This window comes from Styela clava, chromosome 7, assembly GCF_964204865.1.
Source record: "Styela clava chromosome 7, kaStyClav1.hap1.2, whole genome shotgun sequence".
Classification (NCBI taxonomy): Eukaryota; Metazoa; Chordata; class Ascidiacea; order Stolidobranchia; family Styelidae; genus Styela; species Styela clava.
In genome coordinates this window covers 8,538,296-8,553,335 of record NC_135256.1, presented here as the reverse complement: position 1 = coordinate 8,553,335, position 15,040 = coordinate 8,538,296, and the positions used below count along the sequence as shown (strand labels likewise).

The following is a 15,040-nucleotide window of genomic DNA, read 5'->3' as shown; positions in this document are numbered from 1 at the left end:
TCTTGCTATTTACTGGATAACCGATTTCATAAAAATGTCTGCAAACATAACACTCACCATTAAAGCCATATATAAAACCATTTAGAGGTGTGTCAAACAACAGATGAAACAGAGGAAAAAATATGAAAACCGTTATTGACCAATAGATAGTTTTGTCGTGCCAATGGCATGTTAGTTAACGTTGACAAATGGGTATCTCAATTAAAATTTAGTGTGGTCCATATTAGAATAAAGTGGGCAACTGTGAATATAAATGATGGAAACTAATGCAGAAACACGGAGAATCTTAGATTACCGGTCACCAAGCATTATCTGCGCTTCCTTATTTCATATTCAGCATATTTTTCATGCTTGATTCAAGCATACCAAAACATAATAAATGTTATATATTTTCCATGCTCATTTCACTTCATGAACGATGAAACTATCCAGATTCCCGGGTAAGCATTTTAGCCAACTATGAGAAATAGATGTATTGTAGATGAAGCACAACATTCATTTATACACTGTTACATACAAGTTCCTGGAGCCAGTTTTCCAAGTCACTGCCTTCTTGATTCACTGCTGTTTGGAGTCACATGTCAAGTCTGAGTCATAGTAAATTTCAGTGGCAGACAACTAATATCAAACATTCAAACCAGTGTTCAATCATGCATTGACAACAATTTAATTCGACATCTACATGGCATAATTTAAGTTGCTGTTGCATCAAGCTAGTACATTTTCTTTTTTTTTCAATACAGAAATTAGATATCTATTTGGTGTAGAGTATTTCATTAAACTTTTATTTCACATTATAATGACTCCTTACACTTCAATTCTCAAGTTAAGTCTCTTACTTTAATCAAGTTTGAGTAGCCTTTGCATTTAGGTGACCCAAGTCATCTTGACTCTCTTAATAAGATTCGAGTCGATTCACTGACGCACTAACTTAGTAAATGCCATATCTTATATTTGCTCATTAAATCATTTTTAATTGGTTAAATATGGCAAACATCACACTTTTTTTTATAGATTGTGGTGGAACATATTTTGATGAAAGCGGCTCGTTTGAAATTCTGGGGAGCTATACTGTGCCAGTTTGTATATTCCAAATTGTAGCTCCTCCTCACGAAATCTTACATGTCGGTTTTCAATCAGATGTGGGATGCAAGTGAGAGTTTTATTAAATTTTTGATTTTAATTCTATTTACTATGAAGCATCATGAATATGTGCATATTTTAGTCTTGATCGAAGATAATGAAATATCAAACCAAAACAATACAAGTCAAAATATTATTTCAAAGCGATACCACGAAATTTATTTTACAATTTAAGCAAGTTCAACTGTTACGAAGCATACTAAGTTTGCACTGAATCTAAAAATTTGGATGGGAAAAAGGAAGATAGGAATTTTATATTGGAATGTTATATATTATACTGGCATGTTTTGTTAATTTTTCACAGTGAGGGAAGAATAGAATTGAGTTCTACAGATCAACTCGATTCGTTTTGTGATATGACGGGGTTAAAGACAATGACTTTTCAATCGTTTGTAGTGGTTTCAGTATACACACACTTAGAACATGAGAAATATACTCATCTATATTATTATACGACAGTTGCAGGTGAAAGTTTTATTTCCTATTGCATTTGCTGTTTTTAATGTGAGATCATGAAATTTTTTAAGTCATTGTGTTCACCTTTTGACATTGCAAAAACATGTATTAACATTTGTATGGATTTTTCTAAAACTTTTTAATATTTTCTTAACAGTCAGAACTATTGTTGAAGAATTGAGTTGTTCTGCATGGCTCTATATTAGCTGAATCCATTTTTTCAAACCCAATGTTGCCAGAGGTGTCTACATTTTAATCTGTAGCATTTCGCTGTCAGCGGTCCTTTTTTCTTGGATCCGACTTGGCCGGATCCGGCTGTTTTTTAACTTACATTTCTTCGTAATTGGTAATGATTTCCCCAGCGTCCTTCTAAGAGCAGTAAGGTATTTAGGATTGTCTTTCTTGTTGGAATTGCAATGATTTTTCATAGTGTTGTGGTTTCAATTAATTTAGTAGTCTCATTTATAGTGTCCATTTTACCATATTTCGAATTGATATAAAACATTATGATATTAGCATGTCACTGAGATTATTGTATTACCTTTATAGTTACTATTATTCCTTGGTTGTGTATCTGTCGTTTTGGGACAATATTGTTATATTTAGTTCTTTTGTGCAAGTATTAGTTTTATTATATTCTGTTCGATTGATTACCAATTTCTTCATTCGTATTTTAGTCAACCTTTTTGAATGTTCTCAATAAAACAAGTCTGGCGAAACGACTTATCATTACTTGGTCCCAAAAGAGGCACTTGCCATTCCCTGCTTTCATGCATTAAGCTTCAAAAAACAGATACTGATATTGCAAGTATAAAATTGATCCATGCTTCGCAGTACCTCGAGTTACCACACAATCGATTGAATTTTTAGTTGTTATATCAATCTAAAAAATCCATTCATGTGCCAGAACATAATAAAATTAGATCAAATTTTATTTTATTTTGGAATAAAAAATTTACATTATAATTGTGAAATTTGTTGTGATATTTGTGCCAAGTAAAATAAAAATGATTTTTCTCAAACATAAACATTTTTCATTTTTATTTTATATTTCTTTTATCTTTATATTTCAAAACTAAAATTGTTCATTGTTATCATTTAGAACAATGTGAAGAAGAATGTCTTAATGGTGGAAGATGTGTTGGCTACAATCTTTGTGATTGTCATGCAAACTATGATGGATATCGCTGTGCATATGGTAAATCAGATATCTACTTAGCTACTAATTGCTGGAAACTACAAACTGATTTAGCATTATGCCTGAAAAAGATCTTGACTTTCAGCTTAAGTTTAAGCTATTCAAGAACTGCACGCTCTTGATCGGTTTTCTTGTACCTGATTTAATTGTATTTATGATATGATGTGCCTTCAAATCAATTACCGTATTTCCCGGGGACTAAGTCGCTTTTCTAGACCCAAATTTTTGGCCTGACTTTAGGGGGGGGGGGGGGTGTCTTATTGGGCGAGTATGATATTTGTATATTAATTAATGTAAATTATATTTAATTCATTTTTTGAAACAAAACTTACTCTGTGGGATATTATCAATGACTTAAGATTTTTTCACGGTGATATCCTTCAAAAAAATAATAAGTGACAGCATTGTGATGGAGCGGAGTGTTTCAGCAACAGCTCAGATATGTTTTTTAATTTGCAAAAATAAGTATCAAAGCAACATATAATCGTACATGTTTATGTCCACGGATTGCGTTGGCATTTTGGAATAGAGATACTATTCAAATTGTTGCAATCGCAGATCAAATTGATCACTATTAAATTAATGAAGCAACACATTTCATTTCTGGAGATTTCGAGATAATGAATATGTATGTTTAATATATACACTTTATATGTATATTTATTGCCCTTAATTAAATTTTACTTTCCAGGATGTTATAGCAGATCTACAGATTTTTATAATGGCAATAACGAATTCGCAAGAGCACAAAAATATGTATCGAAACTAAATATAATCAGGCAGTTCATCTCACATTAATATGTCCACAGATTGCGTGTTATGTCAAGCACAATTAGATTAAAATTGAAAGACAGTTTGAATTCCCATAGTTGTCATGGATTGAATATTACGCTACAAGAAAATTCATTATGGGTTATTTTAACGAATGCACAAATACCTCAGAAGCCGTTGCATGGTAATTTGAAATTCCGATTTTACTGGCCGTCTTATTGGGAGGTTATATGCAAAAACCCATTTTTTCAGGCATAAAAACGGGCCTCATCTTATTTACCGGGTAGACTTATTCGCCGGAAAATTTATTACAGTAATTTAAATTTATTTGAATGGCCATAGTTTTTCTAAGTACGCTAATTTGGTATACAGTAATTTCACAGAGTAAGTTTTTTTTAGATTTTTCATTCATTTTGTGTGCTTTAATGAGCTCTATTCCAGTATTCTGAGTCTGACCATCTGAACAGAAACGATTTTTTCAAAATAATAAAATAATAAATTTTGTATGAAATAGTAAGAACTTGTGTTTCATCTTTCAACCAGTAGACAAATAACTTTTTGTATTTTTATCAATGTTATTATTTCATTAGTCATCACTGATCAACTGGCTATTACTGCTGCAAGATATTTTTATTTGAAGTGACTTGTTTTTTTAGCTATTCCTGAGGATCGTGATAGACTCAGTGTGACAGACGTATCTCCTACAATAGACCCTCCGTTTTTCGAAAGGGAATGCTCATTGTTTGGATTGAATCATATTTCCACATTTGATGAAAAATTTTACACGTTTGCTGGATCTTGTGAATATGCCTTTGCTGTCATTGGGAGTGTTGCGGTGTGTATTTCAATAATTGTTTTTCTACTCTTTTTAATAAAATCTTTTTAGTTTTTATATCTCATTGCTATATCCTACTATTTATTGATTGAGTTATTTACAATATACTGCATCATATTAAAATTTCTTTTAAAATGTAAGTGTTGTTTTGAATACAGTGAGACATCTCCTAAATCTTGAATGTATTTATAATTATATATGTCACGAAAGTCTCTCTTTCCACAGAAAAGCTTAAGATACTTTATATATTCTCTGCAGTTGACAATCTTATACTAAAATTTTAGGTAAATGTTAAAATTGATGCGAAATGTGATGGAAATGTAGCATGTCTTGAATCTTTCAATGTAAATGTTGGAGGTAATCGAATGACTGTGAGTTCGCAACAAGAAATTAAAACTGACGGAATTCCAAGGTAATATTTACTTTAGTCAGTAATTTTATCACTATTTATAGATCTGGCATAGCATATTATTACAATGTTCAATTTGTGGAGTTTGTTCCAAAAATGTTTGTGTTAAATGTAATATGAATGAAAAGCATGTGTGCTGAAAATTGAAAGTCTTGCATGTAATATATACCGTAGTCCATATATACTCCATCTTATGATAACATTGGGCATTGGGTGCTTAACTTCAAATTTTAGCTTAGTATTTGTAGTATGTAGGCCAATGTAGAAAATATATTTTAGATAAGCGTACAAACTTACATTATCATAGCTAGCATTATTTTATAAGGATAAAATGACATTAGAGAGACATACACAAAACCATTATCAGATAACATGAGTATACTTCCAAATCGTGTCTTGTTTCAGGGAGGCATTGCCGTTTTTTTGGCATGGATTTCAAGTGTCGAATAGGAGGCAATTTTTGTGGATTGAATGCTCAGAATATATTATCAAGGTAATAAATAGTTACTGGCAATGTTGGTCGATTTAAAAATCATCACAAAAATGTTGATTATGCCATTAGTTACACTAGTTTCAATGTAGGATTTTTTGTATTTCATTATTTTCAGCCAAGGATGGAATTATGCCCTTTCTGAATATGCGATGAATTAATTTATATTATTATACAAAACTGATAGTTAAGTCTTTTAAATGTGTTATGGTATGAAATTTTTTGTCCACATGACATTAAACATGCCTTTTAAATCTGGCACAATTGTGATAAATTTGCTCTGAACTTTTTTCAAAGGGGACCTGGTTGGCATGTACCCGATTCTGTGTTTTTTAGATATTTGTTACTAACTATAAATGTTAGAATTTGCATTTAAATTCAACCTGTACTTGTTCAGATGGATGTAAAAACTAAAGCCTTGTCAATTTCAATGATAAAGAATAATTATGATGGTAGTGTACAAGGTTTGTGTGGAAATGCGAACAATATTGGTCTTGATGATTGGAAAACTAGAACAGGTTAAATATAAATTATTTTAATTAAACAACTCCTCTAGGCACAAATAAAATAAACTAAGTCATTGAAACATACTTATATGTAATTTGTTATTCTACTGCGCCAAATCTAGCGTAATCATGAACCAGCAACAAAATATTGGAGTGATTACAACAGAAGTTAATTAACCTGTATTGTATATCATGATGCAAAATATTTGCCACATGATTGACATCTGGAACAAGACTAGACTAGTCAATATCCACATCAATATTTTAAATAACTCTCAATTGGACTTTGATACATCTCTACATTCACATGAACGGAGAAGACTCAGAAATCTTTTAGTATGATGTACCGTAGTTTACTTGTTGTAACAACTTTAATGGTAGTCGCTAAGGCTTCTCCGTGCTGCAAAACCACACATTACATTCGTTACTATTAAGGATCCATGTAAAGAACTTTATTATTCAGCCAATAGACAGGTTGATCAGATAAAATATAGATCAACACAAATAAGTCTAAACTTAATAGGGATCTGACAAAAAAGGTGCAATGCCAAAGCTGCGTCTCATAGACAGCGTTTGGAGTTAGCGAAGAATAATGAAATCGACTTTAGTTTAAAATACAGAAGTCAAAATTGTGGCTCTAACACTGCATACTCTGGCATATGACATAAAATCTGGCATAAAATGATATACAGAAATATTTGAATAAAAATTAGTATTAGAATTAGTATTTAAAAAAGAAAATTTCTACTCATGGCAGAAACAAAGATACCATTGGAAATCTAACCATCCAATTTATTGTACCCAAACTCACTGCGTTTGAAGTTTGCCTAATGTACTTCTGAGAATAATTATGTAGTAATCATCAAATTTGTTGTTTACTTTTTCAGGAGTTGTCATACATGATGTACAGGTGTTTATACATGACTGGGCAACTACCAATGGATGTCCACAAGATTCTTTATCTGATGAATATTCTGAATATTTGGATGTATGCATTATGTTTATTTTTTTTGATGCAGCAGATTAGCAAATTATTCTTTGACTTATATTTGTTATTGAAGCTAGTGCATAAGTGAAAGTCTCAAGATGCTGAGACTTACTTGCCTGTTGCTGAATACAATCATTCATTCTATGATAAAATGAAATTGGTCAAATCTCTATCTCTTTGACACTAGAGATAATCTTCATATATCTATCTTTAATTCAGGGTCGGCCAACCTTTTCGGTGGAAGGGCCACATGTAGTTCACTAATAATTGCACGGGCCACTTAACATGGTAGTTATGTTCTAGTTTTGCTACACTGACTACAGGTTAGGAAAAAACAAACAATACCCTCACACCAAACTTTCACAATTATTAGAATAATGAAACTGTTGTTTCCCAACCATTGATGGGGCGCCATCAGTGGTTATTTCCAAAAGTTTTGCCGAAGACAAGCCAAGACGCTTGATTATTTTTATCACAGCTCCCAACAAATCAATGCCTCCAGTCGGACTTAATGGCTGTGGGCTCTTCGATAATTTTAAATCATTATTACCTCCCCGCAAGAAGATTGCCAAGTTGCCAACTGAGCAGTAAACTTGATGTCAGTGCTTTCGCCAAGCGCCACGGAATACGATGGAAATTTTCCCGCTTTTTCAATTAAAGTTTCCGCTATAGATTTCCCAGGCTCTTCAACACGACGAGTTATGGTCTGTCTTGACAGGCTATTTTTGCAAAAACCTCTTTTATTTCCGGACGTAAAACATTGGCAACCCGAACAATACATAATATACATTCGATTGTTTTTCGATAACATCATATAGAGTAGTAAAAGACCAAGAGTGTTAGCGACTTTGGCATCTTTATGTAACGATATCTCCTCCCAGTTGATTTCGATTCAAAATGGCATTCATGGCTCGTTTGAATGGGCTGGCAGAACGTTTTAAAAAAATAAACAAATTGTTTGTATCACACGCGGGCCACTCTAAATGCACCCGCGGGCCACGGGTTGGACGACCCTGCTTTAATTTATTCATCTTGATATCCAATTTAGTTTGACTATCTATGCGACATAATGTACACAAAGGAATTTGGGGATTGTATGGATTATTTGGATTTTAAACCATATTATGAACTATGTCGTCGAGACATGAGCCGATGCGATCCAACCACAACATTAGATTGTCATTGCTCTGTACTTACACAACTATCAAGGGATTGTGCAAGAGCTCTTCATCCAGTTGAAGACTGGAGAAGAGAAACAATGTGTGGTAAGATGATTTTATGATTGGTATGTAAAAAATAAATATTATGCTTGATAATACCAAAATGAACATGTTTTGAGACAAAGATGCAGCGCACATACATCATATTGTAAATTTCGCATAGCTAACTTGGACGAACGTTGTCGTCAGGGTAGAATTGATTTTTAATCAAGTCTTACTCAACATTGAAAGAATAAAATGTGTTCACAAAGAAATTAAGAGTGGGAAGGGGAAAATAGTGGGAAAGTGCCCTAGCAGATTTCAACAAGTTAGGTGCCTCGGCTTTTGTTTTACCTCTTTTGAATGCCATGGTAGTCGAAAAAGCGCTCCACCTGGTAAAACATTAAGATTGTAATTTGGGCTGTTCCTTGAAACGAGTCACAAATTACTCAAATCATTTTGTGGCTAATTTCGGATAATCGAATTGTATGGTAATGTAAAGCACATGGACGAAGCAAGTCTTTTGATAAATTTTTATCAGGCATTCGGCCTCGACTTGTGCGTAAACGACTCTCGCCCCTCGCAAAACTGTTTTCTCGATATTTCTTCCTAATTTCCAGTGGCATGGTATTAGCCATTCCATGCATGTATCTATCTTAAAAGTTATTGAAAGAAACCAAGAATAGTGCATGATTGCCACCAGGTAAACTCATGTTGATAATAAATGAAGCACAACCGGTGTTAGCAAAACGATGTAATTTGCCGAAATTCGAAACGTCTGCAAATTACATCGTTTTGCTAACACCGGTTGTGCTTCATTTATTATCAACAGAATTCAAGAATTTTAGTGATATTTTCAAATAAGTGAACAGGCAAAAAAGGCAATTCAGCGTAGCTGAAAAAGGCCTGTTCTATAGATAGCATCGATTCAGACTGTTAAACTATTAAACATTACCCAGTTTGAGGTCCTTGTAATGGCAAAACTTAGGACTTTGAATTTACTTACGACTCGTTGTCGTCGACAATACACTCAGGGCATTTTGATCGATGTTGTGTTCGCTGTTCTCTATATTTATATTATCCTTTCGCATATCAAACACAAAGAGAAAAAGTAGCATGTGGTTTTTACAATGAAGAAGTCTGTGTGCCCTGGTCTGAGCACGAGTTTTTGTGAATAGAGTCTGGTCGAGAGGGCCAAGGGTTTTTGCAAGAGAAGTAGAGTCAGAGCGCTTGTATGAATAAAACATGGTATTATGAACAAGAATTTTGCAGTTATTGCGATATCTCAGATAGCTCTATCTCTCTTTCTGGGAGCTCCATGGTGCACAACCTGAACATAGTATGTGCACCAGTTTAGGGTTCAGGTTGTGCGCCATCTTGGTGCACATACTCCAGGAGCGGCCCTTTCTTCACCACATAGTTCATGATTCCTGCAAAATATCATTATGTAATACAAAATTGCTCTACAAAAGTACCGTACTTGCAATTACTATTTCTCAATTTGAAATATTTCTCCTTAGGGACAAGAAATGGTGATTTTGCAGTCTTTGAAATAGCAAGTTTTTTGCAAAAAAGTTTGTTTAAAGTGAACACTGGTGATAACGCATGTGATAGGCATTTATGAAATCAAGCTATATGCAAATTTTGCAGATTAAAATTCAAGTAAACTTCAGTCACACTCGAAATAAATATTAATTGCAATTGAACCCTGAAATTTAGTGTTCTTAGAAATGTTTTCCTTTATGCTGATTTGTTGGAAATGTACAAACTATGAATATACGGTATTATATTTTTATAGCGATGAGCCATATAAACAAGTCAGACCTGAAATGTGTCACATATTTTTAAGACAGAAATAAACCGATATTGGGAATAATGAATATTGTCTTGGCAACTTGATACAAAATTAGTCAATGCCAAGTCGTTCATGATACTTGAAAATATTTTGTCTTTATGACATAGTTACTGCTAGTTCACTGATCCATATACATTTGGAAATGGCAGATTTCTGATAGAATATTCATTATTGGGATATATTCCTTTCAAGCATTGTCAAACTAAAATCCTGCTTTTATTTGTTGACAGCAAGAAATTGTCCAGCAACTCAGTATTTTACAGAGAGAGCTCCAGGTTGTCCTCATACCTGTGAAACAGTAGAAGAAATTGACTGTGGCGTAAGAGAAAGTGACAATTGTGTTTGTAATAAAGGTATTTTTATTATTAATTTCATTTAAATCTAAAATAGTTAATGTTCGGGATTGAAATAATTATTTTAGATATAGCTTAATTAAAAGATGAAATATTTTGGTATAGATTTGTTCTGGTCAGATGTGGATGAAATATGTGTGAGTAGTGATCAGTGCCCATGTGATCATGCAGCAATGAAATATCTGCCTAATGACAAGATTGAACTGGGTTGTAATAATTGGTAAGAAAATAATTAAACATTTTATGTTAGAAGAAAGGTTGGTTTATGAAGAAAGCTCTTTTTTATATTGTATATATTCAAATTATGCTAGGTTCATTCATTAGGTACAACATAAACACTTAATTTCATTTCAATGTATAAGCTTTTTCTTTTAAGTGATTTCTCAATGCTTGCGGCAGTCATGATACCATAGGCTTTGATCTTGATATTTTCAAAAATGAGTTTGTTTCATTTGTAGGTATCTTAATTTAGTATGCCTTCATTTTCATATTCATTGAGAAAACATTGGAATAACTTTTATTATCGAGAGTATTAAGTATTAAGTATTAAGAAAATTGCATTATATTATCATGTTAATTTGAGAGAAAAGACTGGTCAACGTTTTTGTGGTTCATTTAGTTCATTTGGATTTTTATCAATTCTAGTATATGCGAGGCAAAGAGCTGGACATGCACAAGAAATGAATGCCCAGGTATAGCTATGGTTTCGTTTAATTTTCTAATATTTTTATATATACACTGTGTTTTGTGTTCTTGTCACTTGATTATGATGTCACGTTGAGATTAACTATGGCTATATATGTCTAACTAACTTTTTATGTGTCAAACAGAGGTTCAGTCTAAATTTTGAATGAATAATGTAGAAAAGATTGGCCACCTCATCAACATACATATATTTCGAAAATCTTTGAACAAGGATAATACAGAACAATATAAAATGTTGTTTTCGACAGCTCAAATAAATCATAATGTCAATTCGTTTACTAAAACGTCTTTGTGCCAAGGTTGACCAAACTATGAAAATATGTAGGCTACAGAAATGTCATATTGAAACATGTTCTATTTTACGGACTTGTACATGTATATTATATTATTCAAACAGGTGTTTCTATGGTATATGGCAGTCTACATTTCAAAACATATGATGGAAAGTGGTTCGACTTCAAAGGAACCTGCACTTACACATTAGTTCAGTACAACGAAGAAATTGAATTTAATATTGTTGTGAACACTGCAGAATGTACAAAAGCGCTTTCTTGCTTGAGGTAGGTAAACTACTAAAGATGGTGTAATATTTTTCCATTTTGAGTGTATTTTGTATGTAGTGATATCCACACCACACCTTAAAATTATCAGCTTTATATCGTTTGTATTCATTTAATTTTTGAAACATTGTTATGACTGTCACACTGCATGCCGGGACATTTAGGTCAACCAGCCAGAATGACGGGACGGCTTGTCAAATTGGGACTGTCCCGACTAGACTTGAACTGTCACAACTAGACTGGGACCACCCCGGCGAGACTGGGACGTATGTCAGTCTCTCGAAAGTAGGTTCCGCAAAATATTTCCCTATATTCCCTATTCCCTGGCACGACGGTGTGGCCCAACGGGCTAAGCGTTAGGAATACGCTCGCCACCGCACCTCTAATTACTCTGCGTGGGTTCCAGGTTCGAATCCCATGCAGGGATGGTTATGTGCGAGAGGATTGCTGGACTCCTCGCCGTCGTTGGGTGGTTCACGTAACCGCTGGTCGGTTACGGCTTCCTCCACCACCAAGTCCATGCTTTCGAAAACAAACAATATAACTAATCCCATACCCGACTTGGAATGGTAACCGGACGAGAGGCCATGGTTCGCCATGTGGATAAGCCGTCTTATCGGCTTTCCTCTCCCCTGGGATAAATATGTAAATCCTATCCTATCCTATAGCAGTTACAACTTCAGTATCCACATCCACTTGTTCTCTGAATAGACCCGCAATATTTGGTGCATCAGATTGATATAACACCTTTCGTCACAGTCTGTCCCGAATTTTCTGACTAAGTAGTAGCGGCTCTAATTACTGGTGGAAAATTTTTGAGCACTATGACAACTTAAACTCTGGGCTGAGCACAGCAGTCAATATATAACTATTATAGAAAGCCTTAATGTGAAAGTATAAGTCTCGTAAACTGAGGTCCATGTTTATGGGTGTAAATAATGTTTCTCATAATTCTAAATCTCACTCCAACTATTTAAGCTGTGGTCAAGAGGCCTATTTTACTTTTATATGTGAAAAATTGTGCAGTTGTGATATATGAACAGTTGTTGTTGGTTAATTTTCATTTTGAAAATATATATGTGTATAATTGATGTTCGATATACTCGCATATAAAATACTTATTTAATATAACCATCTCATCTCAACAGGAGTGTGAAGTTTATATCAAGTAGCACGAGTTTAGAATTGACGACCAATATTCATAGTCCAGCAATTTTGTATGAATCAGGCAATTCTGATGGAATACCATTAACAATACCATTTTTTGAAGGTATATTTTTTAACAAAGTTGCAATATCTTTTTCGATGTGAATAACTCAGTCATATCTGTTTTGGCCTGTTTTTGTTTAAGCTAAGAAATTGAAATATATTTTTGCCTGAAATTTATTATTATTAAAATTCTGTTATAATCTATAGAGTAGGACAAGTTTAATCAATATACTTTGCACTTGAGAGATAAGTGAATAGCAAAAATTTGAGTATCTCAAGTTAACATAAATTAAAAGAAATTTGAAGTAGCTTCCTCCTGGATAATTTGATTCAAATATTAAAGATTTTATCAAGAATTAACATACCAAGAATCTTTTTTTGATCAGATTCAATTAAAATTGAATATATCTCTTCACTCTACATCCTTGTAACTATCGAAAATTTGGATGTGCGTATATTATGGTTTATAAATGGTGGATTGACTGTAGAAGTTCCTTTATCATATCATGGTAAGTTTAGTAAATCATATTTCCTAATTAAATGTATGTGAGGGTTTAGAGATATTTGTGTCTGAAGTATGATATTTCGTTATATATATATATATATATTATCTATAAACGTTTTTGATTTATTTGAATAGATCTGATTACAATGAAAATTATGATATATGTTGAATATGATTTTTCCACGATTTCAAAAATATGACTTCACTGCAATTTATCAATTTTTTATTTCTCAGGCAAGTTGAAGGGGATGGCTGGAACATACACTGGTCTAACAACTGATGACTTTTTGACATATGACAATATGACTGCTAACACTGCAACAGATTTTGGCAATAAATGGGCAATCAATAACACAGGGTCATGTACGCCGGTTGATCCAATAGGTCATGATGATGCTGAAATGTTAAGAGGTTTGTTAGAATTTTTCCATTATATGATATAAGAATGTGCTTTACAATACCGGTTTCATAAATAATTTCTACAAATGACCTAGTTCTCTGAACAGCTTTCAGTCAAAGTCATAGTCTAATCTCTGTAAATCTCTTATATTGGTTTATGAGTTTGCATCCTCCAAATTCAATGCCATTTGACCCCAAAGATTAAATTTACAGAGATGTATTCAAATGTGCAGGTATTATTATTTCAACTGGATTACATGAAAATGTTTAAATAAACAATCTAAAAGATTTTTTAGCATTCTAAGAAGGAAGGTAACGTTTTGATTGTTATTAAAATTTAATCATATTGGAAAGACAGTTAAAAAGCTGTGCTAAGTGTTGGAGGAATGCTTGCCATTGCACCGCTCTGTCTGGATTGCCATGTTTGAGTAGTAGCTCTTTTCTGATGTTGAGTGAATTTGATAACATACATAAAACAGAAGGAATACAGTACTGTACATGTGCGAAATACAATATACACATACAGTGCTTGAGTCTGGGCTAGTCCGATAGAGTATATTATTTCGGAACAAATGAAAGTTTCACCGCTGCCAAAGTTTAGGAATGAACGTGCCAATTATCATGTGTCATGGCTGACAAATGATCCCACATTAACTTCTGCAGTACGCGAGAGTTATTGTCTCCATGCAAGAGTAGTGGGATAAATTTTATTCACAACGGTACAATATATACAATATACAAATACAGTATTTGAGTCTGGGCAAGTCCGATAGTATATAGCAAATGAAAGTTTCGATACTGCCAAAGTTTAGGAATTGAAGTGTCAATTATCATGTGTCTTGACTGACAAACGATCCTAAAATAACTTGTGCAGTATGCAAGAGTTATTGTTTCAGTCCAAGGGTAGTGAGATAAATTTTATTCGCAACAGTAGCAGTGGCATCAGTATGACCGATATTTTTTAATTCCAAGCGAGCGAAGAATCGGACTTGGAGGAAATTAAAAATTAGATACTGAGTTTGATCAGTCATGTAATATTCGTGGTTTGAAAAAATTTACAATCACATAAACAAATTACAATCAAATTAACAAATTTAATGGAACATAAAAAAACATAACAAAATTTTTGTAGCGATTTCATTGAAGATGCGCCCATAGAGCCGAGGTTATTGGCAGCGGTAGAATTTTCATATGTGTACAGTTATCTGCATATTCAGTACCTTATTACCGGTCAGTCGATCACATGCTATTTCGAAGATTTTAGTTGATTGTGGTCGAAAGCAGGTTGGCCACCCCTGCTGTAGTCTATTGCAGACATCTGTTGCCATGAAAGTCATGCATCTATGATACTTATGTCTGTTCCAATACCTGTATATAAAATAGAAACCATAAAAGAAGTCATGCTTCATCTCATAATAGGTGGTTTTCTGATTGGCCTTTTTCACTCCTGCAAAAAAAT

At 33.4% G+C, this 15,040-nt stretch overlaps 1 protein-coding gene across 1 annotated transcript in view; it reads left to right on the top strand.

Moving 5' to 3' along the window:
- The first annotated feature begins 986 nt into the window (after nt 1-986).
- The window catches only part of LOC120332005 (mucin-6-like), a 32,382-nt gene continuing 18,328 nt past the window's right edge, over nt 987-15,040 (top strand). Inside the window, exons 1-16 of the mRNA XM_078114385.1 lie at nt 987-1,153; nt 1,448-1,608; nt 2,702-2,797; nt 4,225-4,403; nt 4,688-4,815; nt 5,218-5,305; nt 5,700-5,820; nt 6,696-6,796; nt 7,845-8,061; nt 10,081-10,203; nt 10,309-10,423; nt 10,849-10,895; nt 11,306-11,468; nt 12,617-12,738; nt 13,064-13,186; nt 13,417-13,593. Coding sequence (XP_077970511.1) covers nt 987-1,153; nt 1,448-1,608; nt 2,702-2,797; nt 4,225-4,403; nt 4,688-4,815; nt 5,218-5,305; nt 5,700-5,820; nt 6,696-6,796; nt 7,845-8,061; nt 10,081-10,203; nt 10,309-10,423; nt 10,849-10,895; nt 11,306-11,468; nt 12,617-12,738; nt 13,064-13,186; nt 13,417-13,593 — 2,128 coding nt within the window. The remainder of the gene's footprint in view (nt 1,154-1,447; nt 1,609-2,701; nt 2,798-4,224; nt 4,404-4,687; nt 4,816-5,217; nt 5,306-5,699; nt 5,821-6,695; nt 6,797-7,844; nt 8,062-10,080; nt 10,204-10,308; nt 10,424-10,848; nt 10,896-11,305; nt 11,469-12,616; nt 12,739-13,063; nt 13,187-13,416; nt 13,594-15,040) is intronic.